Source organism: Nannospalax galili, unplaced genomic scaffold (genome assembly GCF_000622305.1).
Source record: "Nannospalax galili isolate Female #2095 unplaced genomic scaffold, S.galili_v1.0 scaffold305, whole genome shotgun sequence".
Taxonomy (NCBI): Eukaryota; Metazoa; Chordata; class Mammalia; order Rodentia; family Spalacidae; genus Nannospalax; species Nannospalax galili.
Genome location: NW_008356258.1, coordinates 708746 through 723336, shown reverse-complemented (window position 1 = coordinate 723336; position 14591 = coordinate 708746). Strand labels below are relative to the sequence as shown.

Below are 14591 nucleotides of genomic sequence, written 5' to 3'. Positions count from 1 at the left end.
ACCAAACCCAGGTCCTCTGCAAGAGCAGCCAATGCTCTTACCTCTGAGCCATTTCTCCAGCCCCTGATCCTGTCTTTTTTGTGTTTAGTGTGTGTGTGTGCCCACATCCATGCAGGTGGAGGTCAGAGGACAACTTGAGAGATTTGGTTCTCTTCTCCCACCGTATGGGTCCTGGGCATCAAACTCAGGTCATCAGGCTCAGTGACAGACGCCTTAACCTGCTGAGCCATCTCACTGATGCCCTGACCCTACTTGACTTCCACATTTCTGGACTAAGCAGGCTTAGAGTGGCACTGAGGATGGAGCAGAAAGGACTAGAATTGATTTGCTTGAAGGTTAGTACTGCTAGCAGTGTCCTGAATTTAGTATACGCTCTAAGAACACGTGCAACAAATCAGGATCCACCAGCAACTGCCTGGTTTGCACAAGTTCAGTGCCTCTCCCTCCAAGGTAACAGGCTGTCCATCTCTGCTCTGTGCCTAGGACTAAGCATACAGTGCTTCTATTGTGTGGTTTAAGCTCACAGTGGGGAAGCTCAGGGTATCTGAGTCACCATATCTGTAGCCTGAACTATAACAGTGTAGCTAACAAGGCATATTAAATATTTAAAAATTTGCTTTTAAAAAATTTAGTTGGTCAAAGCAGTGAATAGTAATGCTGATAGCAATTCTACTAGATTTTTTCTTTCATATACCCAATGGTTTCATACATCCTGAGTTAATATGACTTGGACTGTATGTGACCCAAATTAGACATTTAAAATTAATTAATACAATTAATACAAATCCTTGATTTGCACAATATTGTAAACCATGAAAGTGACCACACAAATTAAAATCACACAAAATGATCTGAGACTATTCTCAGTGGGAAATTTTATAATTCTTTCATGGTGATGTATACCTTTAACCCAGCACCCAGGAGTAAGAGGCAGGTGGATATCTGTGAGTTCAAGGCCAACCTGGTCAACATAGCAAGTTCCAGGGCACATGGTGAGACCCTGTCTCAAAAACAAAAACAAAACAAACTTACTCAGTTTTGTGTTTGTATATATAAGGGCATGAAAAACTAAGACTCATTTACTTAAGTATGCTATAATTTAAAACATTTGGAAGATCTGCATTAAATCATCGAATTTCTTTGTGAAGCAGTTGGAGCAGTGCTGGCCACTGTCTTGTCCTATGTGCTTAAAGACACCTTTTCTGTGTGTTAAACACATCTTTTCTGTGTGTTGAGAAAGTGCCATCCCCTTCTGTTTGGACAAGCTTCTTTCTTTTGTGCTTTCAATGTCATGAAATATCCTCTAGGCTTCATTTGATTTGAGGCTTTTCTTGGTATTATTTCTTCTAGACATCATCACCTTTGTTATAACTACTTTCCCGAGTTACACTGAAAGTTTCCTTGTTTCCTGGCTGCATATCTAGTGTCTCAGCTGTGACCACAGCTGACTCTCTGTCCATAACTCCATGTATATGCAGTCCAGATTCCACCTTCAGCCTAATCACTTTGCACGTCTCTGACGAAGGTCCTTGTTGGTCAGCACCCTCTAGTGATTTTCCACTTTTATAAAATGGCACATGAGTTTATCACTCTGAAACCAGAAGGCAACACAGCTGCTGTGTTTATTGTCTAGGTGTGAACAGACAAGATTATGGATGCACCTTGAAAGCCTCAGCTGCTATTTACATGGTTGTTTGTAGACCAGCGAGCTAGCTACAAAGTGTACTTGCTGGAATTACTGTGCTAAAACTTAAGATGTGCAGCTGTGGAGCTACTGTTATTAGGGAGTGGGAACTGAAGTCCATGTATGCCAGAAGTGTGTAAAAGCAAAGATTTGCCTGTGGTATTTATGTTGGAGAACACCAAGAAAGTTTAACACTTTGATGGCCCAGCAAAAGCTGAGCTCTCATTTGGAAGGTATGTTGTCCATAGCCATGTGGGGAGTCGCCAGTGATTCCTTGTAGCCAGGAGAGAAGGAGGACACAGACCACAGTCCCACCTTATTTCCAAACTCACCACAGTTTTTGTTACTTTACTTTGCACATGATGCGCAGTAGAGACAGGCTCTGAGGCATGCAGAGCATCCAGCAGCTCCTGTCCTCCTCAGAGTCTCAGCCTGGGTGTCCCTGGGGAGCTTAAGAGGGCTAGAAACTGTTGCTTCCTTCTGGGAAGTCAGCCCACCCAGTTGGCCTGAAGTAGCAGAAGGGTCCTGGTGTGAATTTGGGGGTCAGGTGCTAGTGTTTCAAACTGAAGCTGTGAGCAGTGCTAGGGGACGCTGGCCTGGCAGGTGGGTCCGCACTGCTCTCTTGGGGCTGCGCAGTGCAGGGAGGGGCACCGTGAGCCTGGCAGCAGCAGTGTTTACATCTTGGCCTCCCTGGGGGCTGCTCTGGGGTTGGAAGATTGTCTTTTTCCTTTTGGAATTTGTCCAGTTCCTATTGCAATTTGTCTCAGCTCTAGGCATGATGAATTTTGTGGAGTAAATTCCTGTCTGTGAGGAAAAGTGAGCTAGTATAACTTCTCTGCCCTCTCAGTGGAAGGGGAAGAGCCGGCAAACGGGAGGATAGGACTTTGCAAAGTAACTGACACATGACAGCTGTTGAAGGCTTTGTATAACTGAAATGTGATACTGTAGCCCATTTGATCTGTGCTCAAGATTCAGGTCCTAGCCTTCACTGAAACTGGGATTGAACCCAGAGCCTCATACTTGGGACAAGTGCTCTCTCAGAAAGTCACACCACCAACCCTGTTTTCATTACGTGATTAATTCTCCTTTTGCTCCTGTGTTCTCAGAAGGACCATGTCTCATACATTCCATGAATGGAGACTTGTTAAGGACCTTGGAGGGTCCTGAAAACTGCCTGAAACCAAAACTCATCCAGGCTTCAAGAGAGGGCCATTGTGTCATCTTCTATGAAAATGGCTGCTTCTGCACCTTCAGTGTGAATGGAAAACTGCAGGCCACTGTGGAAACGGATGATCACATTAGGGTGAGTGTCTGGCAGACTCTCAAGCATTGTCCACTGTGCTGGGAAGCATGGCTAGCAAGGGAGACAGAGTTACTAAAGACCCTGGTTTGGCTTCGTCCCTACACCAAAGAAGCACCATCAGGTAGCACTTGGATGAGACTTCATGGACCAGGTCAGCTGTGGGCCATGTCAGGATGTACCCTTTGGTCACAGTGAAGCATATGGGCTTCTGTAGGTGTTCTGTCAGCTTGTAAGACCATCCTTTACGTCCTTTAAGTACCTGGTTTTCTACAGTACTACAGTGCTTTTCTTTTTCTTTATGATTTACTAATCACTGTTGTTTTCTATCAAAGCTAGAATTTTAGACCTAAAACTGGTTTCCCTTTACCTTTGAGAAGGTGGCACCTAGAGACATAATGAATTCTTGGAGCTAGAGAGGAAGACCAAAACAAGTCACATTCGAGAGCTGGCTTTGGATGATGGTGGCAGCCAGTTTCTCCCTCTTGGTGTATGAGAAATGGTGACCTTCGGAGTCCTGCTTCATTTTCGGGACAGGCTCCAAACTGTTAGAGGCTGAGGAAAAGGGTTAGGGTGCTCTCTCATGAGCCGTCTTTTTTTTTTTAGGTCCTCCCTTCTCACCTCCAGGCTGCTGTGCAGGGTTAGGGGAAATGAAGTTGTGGTGGTGGTGTTCTCCAAAAACGGGCAGAGGAGCAGATGACCTGTGTCCAAGGGAACCAAGACATGTTGGAGCAGCAGGGGTGCCAGACGCCTCTGCCCTCAGAGGCAGTGCAGAGTGCTTCTGCACATTGCGTTCATTGCTTATAGCCCTGGGTAGTGTAGATGGCCCCAGTTCTCCCAGTTCCTAGGCTTAGTGAGAGATCCCAAGTAAACTGCAAGGTCTGAGCAAGAGCAACGGAAGCTCTATACCCAGGCTCCAGTGCTCCAAAACCAGAGACCCTGGCCGCTCTGGAGCCCCAATTTCTCAATTCAGCTGCTGCTTCTCTTGTTGGCTGCCTGTGAGTTGCCTCCAACTCAGATGCACAGACACACTCTGCTTTTATTTCTCCCTTCTTTCCCATAATACTTCATTTAAGCCAAGTACACATCAGAGGATTTTCCTTTCCTCTTTTCTATACAATAATAATGTTGATAATCTGTCACTTTGAGCTGCGATTATATTGTCAGCTACACTAATAAATCTGTAAAATAATTGAAACCGCTCACTGGCTGAAACAGTTTCCATGGCATTTCAGTTAGGCCAGAGGCCCTAGGAAGGGCCTCAAGGCAGCAGCAGGGAGGCTCTGGTGGCCTGTTCACACATACAGGCCTCTCCCTTGTACCCTGCAGCCATGTTTTTTTTCCCTCTGTGATATTTCCCACTGGATTTTAGGCCTAAACAATCCATTGCTTTTCCCCAGCATGCCTGCACTTCATCATACTAACTTGTAAGTGGCAACCATGTGATTGAAGTGAGCTAACCTAACATGAGCACTCCTTCCCCTGGCTCCAGAGACTGCCGCTTTCCCAGCGAACTGCCTCAGGAGGCAGGCTAGGAAACTGCAAGCTGGGAACCTAGACTTTGCATAAGGAACACTGGACCTGAGCCCCTAAGGAGGGCATGGACAAAACTAGGTTTCTTTGAAATACCAGGCAGCCTGGCACCTTCTGTACTAGTCAGGGGTTCCCACCTGTTTTGTTTAGGTGTCAAATTGCTCAGTGGCACTTTGGTTGACCCACTGTGATAAGCTGTTAGCCAGTGTGTAGGTGTCATACTGAATAGCTTAAATTAAGCAGCAGTTATTTCATCTTAAACAAAGGATAACCACCATTTCCCCCATAGAGAACTCATTTTTTTTCTTTTCTCAGGGCTGTGCTTTAGGTTGTGGGCATCCCCTGTGGCCTGTTAGTATCCTCAGGTACCAGTACAGCAGGTACCCTCCAAAGCACTTGGGATCCAGAGGATGAGTCAGCACGTTTCCAGAGCCTCTTCAAATCTCTAGCCACAACATGACCTGGATAGTGAGGAGAGGGGTTAGCGTAAGAGTCAGACAGCAGTACTGTGGTGGAAGGTCAGCGTCAGCCAGCTCATTGCGCTGGATTTTGTGCCAGAGGAGGCTAACAATTCCTTATTAGAGGTCAGAAAAGTACTCTTTACCTTCGGAGGTCCCTGGTTTATTAAAATGTTTATTGAAGAGGACAAAGGAACAAGTGTCTTAGTTTTATTTCATTCCAAACGACTAAGATCAGAGATTCTTACTAGAACAAAGAACTGAAGATTGCTGGTTTTGATTTATGTTCTAATATAGCACTTACCCAATAAAAAGCTTCAAGTATGAAGTTCAAGGGAATCATAACCATGAAGTTCATGGATTTTCATCACCTTCATTTTAAGTGTAGACATGATTATTGTCCTGGTCTTCACTGCAGGTCCCAAGTGCCCTTTGTGAGATGAACGGAAGGGGAGAGACTGCTTTTTACTCATATTGAAAAATCTTAATATGTATTTAGTTAATAAAACTTAGTTGCAGGGGGCTGGAGAGATGGCTCAGTGGTTCAGGAAACTCAGGTTTAGTTTCCTGCACCACATGGCAGCTAACAGCCATCCATAACTCCAGTTCCAGGGGATCTGACGCCCTCTTCTGACCTGTATAGGCATTGCAGTGACATGGGTGCACTTACATACATGCACATAAAACACTCAAACATAAAATAAAAAGTATTTAAAATTGTTTAAAATAGTCAGTTACAGGCACCTTTGTATAAGGTGTGTTCCATGCTTTATTTCTGAGATGTATTTTTGTTCTGAGAATAAACTACACACAGTTGGCCTGAGTGAACTGAGCAGCAGGCAGCGCTCCTTGCTTTTCTAAAGTTTGTCATAAATTTGTCAAAGAAGAAAGATTTAAGGCAGTTATACTAAAACTCTTAAGTGAAGGACCCATGACCACTGTGGCCAAGAAGGCATGCAGCTGCTTGCCAGAGCTGTTAGAACCTTCTGCCTCAGCTACAGAAATAGTGGGCTGAGGAAGGGAGAAGTGCCCAGGGCAGCTGCAGGAGGCAGGCAGAATGGCTGTGGCAGGAGAGACGGGCCTTTTATCATGGTGTGCATACACTTCTGTAAGGAGAGAGAGCACCTATTTAAGCTTTGAGGGCTCTATGTTTATCCGTCCTGAAAGTGGCCATAGACAAAGCAGTGTGGCTAAAGCCTGACAAAACCTTATTTATGGGCATTCAGACTTAGAATCATAATTTTGATATGACATCGAAATTTTTTTCTCCACCAGTAAAAAATAGGGCTGGGAATATAGCTCAGCTGATTGCTTGCCTGCCTTCCATGTCCAAGACCTGAGTTCAATTCCCAGCATTGCATGAACAGGATGTGCTGGTGCTTGCCTGTAATCCTAGTATTCAGGATATGAAGATGGGAGGATCAGAAGTTCAAGGTCATCCTCAGCTATATAGTTAGTTTAAGGAGAGTTTGTGTTACATGAGAGCTTGCCTTAAAAAAAAAAAAAAAAAGTGAAAATAGGGGCTGGAGAGATGGCTCAGCAGTTAAGAACACTGGTTATTCTTGCAGAAGACCCGGGTTTGAATCCCAGCACCCACATGGCAGCTAACAACTGTCCATAACTCTAGTCCCAGGGGATTCAACAGCCTCTTCTGACCTCCGCTGGCATTGCACAACACGGTTGCACTTACCTACATGCATACACATAAAATTAAAATAAAATTTTTTAAAAAGTGAAACTATTCCCAAGATCAAGAAGCAGGTAATTTGTATTTGGCCCACAGGCTTTTATGGAATCAAATAACAGATCCCAAGGCTACCCTGCCTATTCAGCAGGAATAGGAGACAGGTCACAGCCTAGACTCAACAGAAGGCTGGCTACAGTGCTGGCAGCCTGGGTCTTAACTGCCTAGGAAGTGGTGGCTCACAGCTGCAGAAATCCAGCAGACCTGGAGAAGGTACAGAGCTGCCTTGTGCCCCTACCTCACCCCCAGGGTGGGGCGCTGGGGAAAAGCAGACAGTGGCTTGCATTTTGGGCCCTTTCTGCCAAGGCACAGTTATAAACTGCTCGGCACATGCATACACAGTAGAAGAGCTGCTGGGAAACTCAGAGTGCCGAGCCCACCCACAGCCCCCCCACCCCATCTCAGGAAGCATTTGTAAAACTGAGTTTGCCACTTCATTCCCAAAAGCACTAGTTTGAGGAGCAAAACCTGTGCACAACCCAGTGGGTAGCAATGCCAAACCTTGTCCATTTGACTTCTGGAAAATGGCAGACCTTCAGTGTCATAAGAACTAAGGTATTAGGCTCCCACCACCTCATGCTGACTTCTCCCACACCCCTGGACTGCAGTTGTAGCTGCAGCAGAGCCCGGTAGGAAGGGTCTTTCCTAGAACCAAGTCTCCACTGACTGTGTGTCTGTCTCACAGGCCATGCAGCTGAGCCGAGATGGACAGTACCTGCTCACAGGAGGGGACAACGGTGTGGTGATGGTGTGGCAGGTGTCTGACCTCAAGCAGCTCTTTGCCTATCCAGGCTGTGATGCTGGGATCCGGGCCATGGCCCTGTCTTTTGACCAGAGGTAAGTAACAGTGGAGTCATTCTACTACCAGAAGTAGCATTAAAAATGTAGGAGGGAACACTTTAATTGGAGCTAGGGTTAGGGGAGGTGTGGGACATCCGCACAGTCAGCTGACAAGTGACGAGTTTACACACACACACTTACACACACACACACACACACACACACACACACACACACACATTTTTTCTCTTTTGAAAAGACAACATTTCCCAGTAGCTCCATCTGGCCTGGAACTTGCTATGTAGACAAGGTTGGCTTTGAACTCACAGAGATCCGCCTGCCTCTTCCACCTGAGGGCTAGGATTAAAGGTGTGCGCCACCACACCTGGGGCTCCAAGCAGTTTTAAAAAATATTTCTGTCACCTCTTAAACAAAACTGAATTCTGAAAGAATAGACAGGATTTAAGCAGTGAAAGCTCCAAAAACAGCTGTAAAGCTTCTGATGTATTTGTGTATGTGCGTACTCACATGTATTGACAGAAACCCAGAGCCTGCCAGCTCTCCTAATCTAGCTAGTTGACTTGCTCTAGGAATCCCATCTCTGCCTCATGACTTCTGGGATTACAGGTGCTGAAACCCACATGCCAGCATTTCCATGGGTGCTGGGGATCCAAACTCTGGTCTTCACACTGCGTGACAGATACTTTACCCACTGAGCCATCTCCTCAACTCCAGCTTTTTATATTTCTTTAAAGCACTTTTATTAATAAACAGAATTTTAAGAACTATAAATATGTATAAATAAAACACCTTTATCTCTGCCTCTAGAGAGAGGTGACTTAATGTCTTAAAACCTCCCAAGTTGTACATTTAGGAAGGGCAGTCTTTTCCAGCAACTTAAACTATATAAGAGCCATTTATTTATTTTATTTTTTTTTAAGTTTCTTTTTTTTAAATTTTTATTTTACGTGTATGCGTGTGTTGCCTGCATGTAGGTCAGTGCACCCATGTCGTGCAATGCCCACAGAAGTCAGAAGAGGCTGTTGGATCCCCTGGGACTGGAGTTACGGACAGTTGTTAGCTGCCATGTGGGTGCTGGGATTCAAACCTGGGTCTTCTGCAAGAACAACCAGTGTTCTTAACCGCTGAGCCATCTCTCCAGCCCCAAGAGCCATTTATTTTAGCTCCTAATTTTTGTTATGGCAACATATGTATACAATTTACCATTTAAACCCTTTAATATACAATTTTGCTATATTAAATGCATTTACAATGTGTAACTATCACTGCCATCCTGTACGGAACCTTCTGTCATTCAAAACTACCTATTCAGTTGATTCTGCCTCCCCCAGTTCAGGTCCGTTCTATTTTTCTTTCTATGAATTTGCCCTTTCCAGGTCCCTCTTGTACATGGAAACTTATATGATATTTGTCTTTTTATATTTGGCTTATTTCACTTAGCATGTTTCCAAGGTTCCATGTTAGTGTGCATCAGAGTATCATTTCTTAGGATAGATGGTTTGTGATATGGATATGCCATGTTCTCTACCTATGTTCATCTGTCTATGAACACCTTGGGTTGCTTTGACCTGTGAATGATCTAATGTGAACAGTCATTTATAAGGCCCAGGTAAGTCCTTCTTTATAATTTTTCTAGGGGTATACCCAGGTACTCCTGGAGGGTCTTGTAGTAACTCTATTATTAATGTCTTTAAGAATCCCTGAACTGGGGGGCTGGAGAGATGGCTCAGTGGTTAAGAACACTGCTTGTTCTTGCAGAAGACCTAGGTTCAAATCCCAGCACCCACATGGCAGCTAACAACTGTCCATAACTCCAATTCCAGGGGATCCAACAGCCTCTTCTGTCTTATGCGGGCGCTGCACAACACAGGTGCACTTACCTACATGCAGGCAATACATACATAAACGTAAAATAAAAGCAATAAATAAAATTTAAAAAAAAGAATTCCTGAACTGTTCTACATGGCTATGGCATTTATACATTCTTACCAGCAATGCACAGGGTTCCAATTTCTCCACATCCTGACTCATTGTTTGATAGTGGCTCTCTAGTAGATATGAAGTGCTCTCTCATTCTGGTTTCTTGTAAATTCACCTAATGACTAGGGATGTTGTCTTTCACTCTCCCCAGGATCCTTCAATATATAGTTTTTATGAACTACAATTTATCTTTCTCTTGTTGTTTGTGCTTTTGATGTAAGAAGTCTGCAAATACCAGGGCTAGAGAGAAGGCTCAGTGGTTAAGAAGCACTGATTATTCTTGCAGAAGACCTGGGTTCAAATCCCAGACCCACCTGGCAACTAACAACTGCCTATAACTCAGTTCCAAGGGATCCAGCACCCTCTTCTGTCCTCCACGGGCACTGCACAACACGGATGCACTTACACACATGCAGGCAACACTCTCATACACATTTAATTAAAAAAAAATATATATGCTGGACATGGTGGCACATGCCTTTAGTCCCAGCACTCAGGAGGCAGAGGCAGGTGGATTTCTGTGAGTTCAAGGCCAGCTGGGGCTACAGGGTGACCCTGCCTCACACACACACACACACAATTCTGCAAATACCCAAGGCCATGGGCCTTTCCCGTTTCCTTCTACCTGTAGTTTTGCTTACATTTTTGCTCTAAGTTAGTTCTACATATAATAGTAGGTACAGGTCCTTCTGCATGTACACATCTAGTTCCCAGCACCATTGTTGAAAAGAACGTCTTTTCCCTACAGAATGGTCTTGGCATCCTGTCAGAAGTTACTTGATCCTCTATTTTGTTAGTCTTTATCTCTGTTTATGTCAGCATGACACTGTTTGCAGTAAGGTTAAAATTAAAAAAAAAAAAAAAAAGACCTCAAACTTTTTTCCTGGATTTTTCTGGGCCATTTGGTGTTCACTGAAGTTACATGTAAATTTTAGGATGGGTTTTCCATTTCAGAAGACTTCATTTTGACAGGGATTGCAGCAGGAATCATTGATCACTTTGGGATATTGGCATCATAACAGTTTTAAGTCCTCTGATCCATGAACCTGGGATATGCCTCCAAATTCTCCCAGTGTTTCGTAGCTTTCAGAATGTCTTCTGTCTCCTCGGCTAAATGTTAACTCCTAAGTTTTTTGTTCATTTTGATTTTATTGTATGTTAACTGTTCTTAGTTTCTCTTTTGGATTGTTAGTGTATAAAATGTTGGGGGGCATCATGATGTATGTCTGTAACCCCAGCACTCCATCGGTTGAGGCAGGAGAATAGTGAATTCAAGGCCAACCTGGGGTACAGAAGTGAGACCCAGTTGGAGGGGGGAAGCAAGTGCTTTTTGTGTTACTGAGTACTTGCAAGTTTCCCAAATTCATTTTTAAGCCCTAACAGTTTTATATGTAGACTCTTTTGGATTTCCTACAAGTAGCTTATGACAGACATTTTCTTTTTCCAATGTAAATGCTTTGTCTCTTGCCTAGTTGCTATGTCTGGGACCTCAAGTACTAAACTGAGTAAAGGCTGTAACAGTGAAACCTTTATCTTGTCTTGATGGGGTAAACACTGTCTTTTTGCATTTGACAGGATTGTTAGCTGTTTTTCATGAATGCTGTATCGTTTGAAGTCATTTATTTCTATCTCTACTTTGTTTTAATAGTAAAATGATGTTGAAATTTGTCTGTATCAATTGACCTACACATGTGGGTTTTGGGGTTATTAATGAATATTCTATTGTGTATCAGTTTTTACACATTGAACCTTTCTTTTGTCCAGAGAAAAATCTCACAGTCACAGTCTATAATCAATCCCTTTAAGATGCTAGAGAATTTAGTTTGCTAGTAATTTGCACCTAATATCTGTCTAAGGTGTTAGTCTATAATGTATAATGTAGTATCTTTTGCTGACTTTGGTGTCCAGAAAATGCTATTCATTGAGTTAGGAAGTATTTACTCTTACTCGGTTTTTTGGTAAGAATTTGAAAGGGACCATGGTATTCCTTTAAATCTGTGGTAGAAAGCCAGTGGTACACACCATTTATCTCAGCACTCAGGAGACAGAGGCAGGCAGAGCTCTCGGAGTCTCAGGTCAGTACTACATAGTGAGACCCTGTGTCAAACCCCCTCCCAAAAAATCACCTTATCTGGGCCATTTAATTTACTGGCGTAATAATAATCTCTTCTGTTGTTTCTGGAACATCTATAGTAATCACCCCAACTTTTCTTTCTTAGTTTATTTTTCTCAGTTTAGCTAAAGTATTGTCAGCTTTATTCATCTTAACAGGGAACAGATTTCTGATCTGGTTAACTTTCTGTGGTTTTGTTTTCTTTGAATACTCTAATTTTGGGTTCAGTTTGCTCTTTTCTAGATAATTGGTACAAAGTTAGGTTAAGATTTTTTTTCTAGTATATGTATTCTATAGCTACAAAAGGTTGGGATGGACCTGGAGGATTGTGTGACTTTGGACTGGAAAAGCCACTGGGTGCTCAGAGTTTCATGTGCTGTTCTGTGGGAGCTTGAAAGATAAGCAAGCTGCGAGAAAGGCAGCAATGGAGGCCTGGCTCGTGACATTTCAGAGGAAGGAAAGACTGTCAGGGCCATTTGTGTGATGTGTGATTAAGAATCTGTGGAAGTGAAAGCTTTGCTTTGCTTGTACAGTGGATGCTGACTAGCTGGAACTGAATACTCAGCTGTGACCAATAAAGACCAGCACCCCTCACTTCAGAGGTGAGGTCTTTTGGAAGTGTCTCCTCAGGGTCAGCACAGAGAAGCAGGGAGGCAACGGCAGCACTCTGTCTACCTCATGGACTTGGGGAAGGCAGGTCCTTCATTTTTGTGTACTAATCCCTAGGAAATCCAGTTCTGTAAACCCCTCCTTCTCTGCATCCTTCTCCCAGGTGCGTCATTTCTGGCATGGCTTCGGGAAGCATTGTTCTGTTTTACAATGACTTTAACCGCTGGCATCATGAGTACCAAACCCGCTACTGATGGAGACGACTGCACCCTGGTCTGCCCCAGGCTGGGCACAGAAGGACCCTGAACATCATTCTATAGAAACAGCTATCACATCTGAATGTAACTTAAATTTGCTTGAAGAAGCAAAATATTTTTTAAAGTTAATTGCTATTTTTGTAGACTTTGCTTGACATTTGGGGGTTGGGGAACAGCAAAGCTGGAAACTGATTGCTGGTTTCTCTAGTTTGAAAAAAAATCTATATTTTTAGTCATAATGAGAAGTCTATTTTCACCAATTATGGATACACACAGTGGAGCAAATAAGCCCACTAATTCTAGCTATATTGTGAAAAACCATTTCCCATTTACCTGTAATCTTGAGAAATATGATTTTAGCAATAGGGAAATGGGCTATAATACTGGGACGGGGGAACTTTGTGCTATACTGGGTCCTGTATTTTTCCAGACAATTGTGCTTCTTCAGTGCTGAAATTTCTAGGATTTTAATAGTAATGTTTAAATTATGACAAATGTGCTTTAAAACATCTCAGCGAATTATTTCTATATTATTATTGTTTGGGCATGTGTTAGACCTAGAAAATTATGGTTTGGGGAAGGTTATTTTATTTTATTGTGTGGTAAACAACAAAGATCTAAGTTATAGCAAGTGTGAAATAGTTACTGTCTTTCCTGCTCTGTAACCCTCATAGCACAACAAAGTGAAATGATGGAAATGCTCTTGGCTTCACAAACTTTGCTTTTCTTTAAAAGTAAACATTAAGTACCAAAGCCTGCCCAGGGTCGCCTGTGAGGCACAGTGGAGATTGGGGCACCTCCCCCCCTTTCTACTCCATCCTGGGTTTCAGATCAGAGGCCATCAGGTGCTGTGTTCAGCAACACCCGTCTTACCTTCTACTTGTTATTAAACTCTCTCTACCTTCCTTTTGATTAGCAGTTTGTACTACAAAACAATGTTATTTTGGTGTTGTATAATTCTACTTTTTCTAGTAGATTGCTGTTTGGAATTCTGTGAAATATATTTCAGAAAAGGTCTGTATTACATAAATAAATTCTTTGTACGTTGTGAACTTTGAGTTGGAACTGATGTTCTGTCTTTGCTTCCTGTGCAGCTTGCCTGACCGGGGCTCCTCTTTCTTCCCCTCACATTTAGATATTCTCTAAACCAAAGATCTAGAATGAAAAATTGAGTTTGACAGAAAACAGAATAAAATAAAACTTGTACCTGCTGTTGGAAATGTCTTTTTCACCCCTAAATTTTTAAATATGAATAAAACAACTATTCACAAAGAAAATGTCAATTTCTGGTCCACTCTAAGTTTTTGAAGAGTAAACAGTGAAAAGAGGTGTCCCCAACGAAAACAGAACTGGCTTTCTCTTGCCAAATCTCTTTGCTTACTGGGACTTTGCAAATGACCGAGACCTGAATCTACAAATGACCAAACAAGGGGTTCCGACTGCCATTTCACCCAGGACTCACCAGCATTTTATAAACCGTTAAGAAAAAATAGGCAGCAAAATGTGGGAGGGGGAAAGCACATCTTAACGTCACAGAAATGCCAGGTGCTAGCTAGATGTCTTCACTGGTAAATTTGTGACTAGTACTTGGGAGCTGTAAGAGTAAACGGTACAAGAAAACGAGCAGTATCCAAGTCACAGCAGACGGCCACCAACCACCTTGTCTTCACAAAGGCGACTAAGGCCACTGCTTGGAACCTTAAGAACACCATTTCAGCAGTGCCGTTGTCTTTACACCTTGAAACAATGGGAAATACCTAAGCAGAAGCAGTGCTTCATAAAAGGAATATTACACACATGCACACACACACAGACATTCATGTGTGGCATTAACACAAGGACTTAATGGCAGAATCTGTTTAACGCAATATTTCTTAGGTTTGATTCAACATTCATTTATTTTACCCAATTTTAACACCTTTCATTAAAGAAAAAAAAAAAGACGACTTCCAATAAATGTAAACCAATTCGGAGAAACACAGTTGGAGGCTGGGGGTAAAGGGGATTAAGACTCCAACAGAGGAGATATTGCTGTGTGTGGCCAAGTGTTATTTTCCATGCAGTTATTTAAGTCTAGTTTTAAGGTGCATTGTCTCGAGAAATTGTTTTCCT

The 14591-nt window shown here is 43.0% G+C and overlaps 1 protein-coding gene across 11 annotated transcripts in view; it reads left to right on the top strand.

Annotated features, from left to right (window-relative positions):
• The window catches only part of Lrba (LPS responsive beige-like anchor protein), a 674454-nt gene extending 660910 nt beyond the window's left edge, over positions 1-13544 (top strand). For 10 of the 11 annotated variants that reach the window (XM_029556710.1, XM_029556708.1, XM_029556707.1 and 7 more), the window contains 3 exons: positions 2791-2987; positions 7405-7556; positions 12386-13544. In XM_029556710.1, the coding sequence (XP_029412570.1) occupies positions 2791-2987; positions 7405-7556; positions 12386-12476 (440 nt within the window). In that variant the 3' untranslated portion in view covers positions 12477-13544. The remainder of the gene's footprint in view (positions 1-2790; positions 2988-7404; positions 7557-12385) is intronic. The other variant, XM_029556714.1, reaches the window with a different exon arrangement.
• Positions 13545-14591: the final 1047 nt, after the last annotated feature.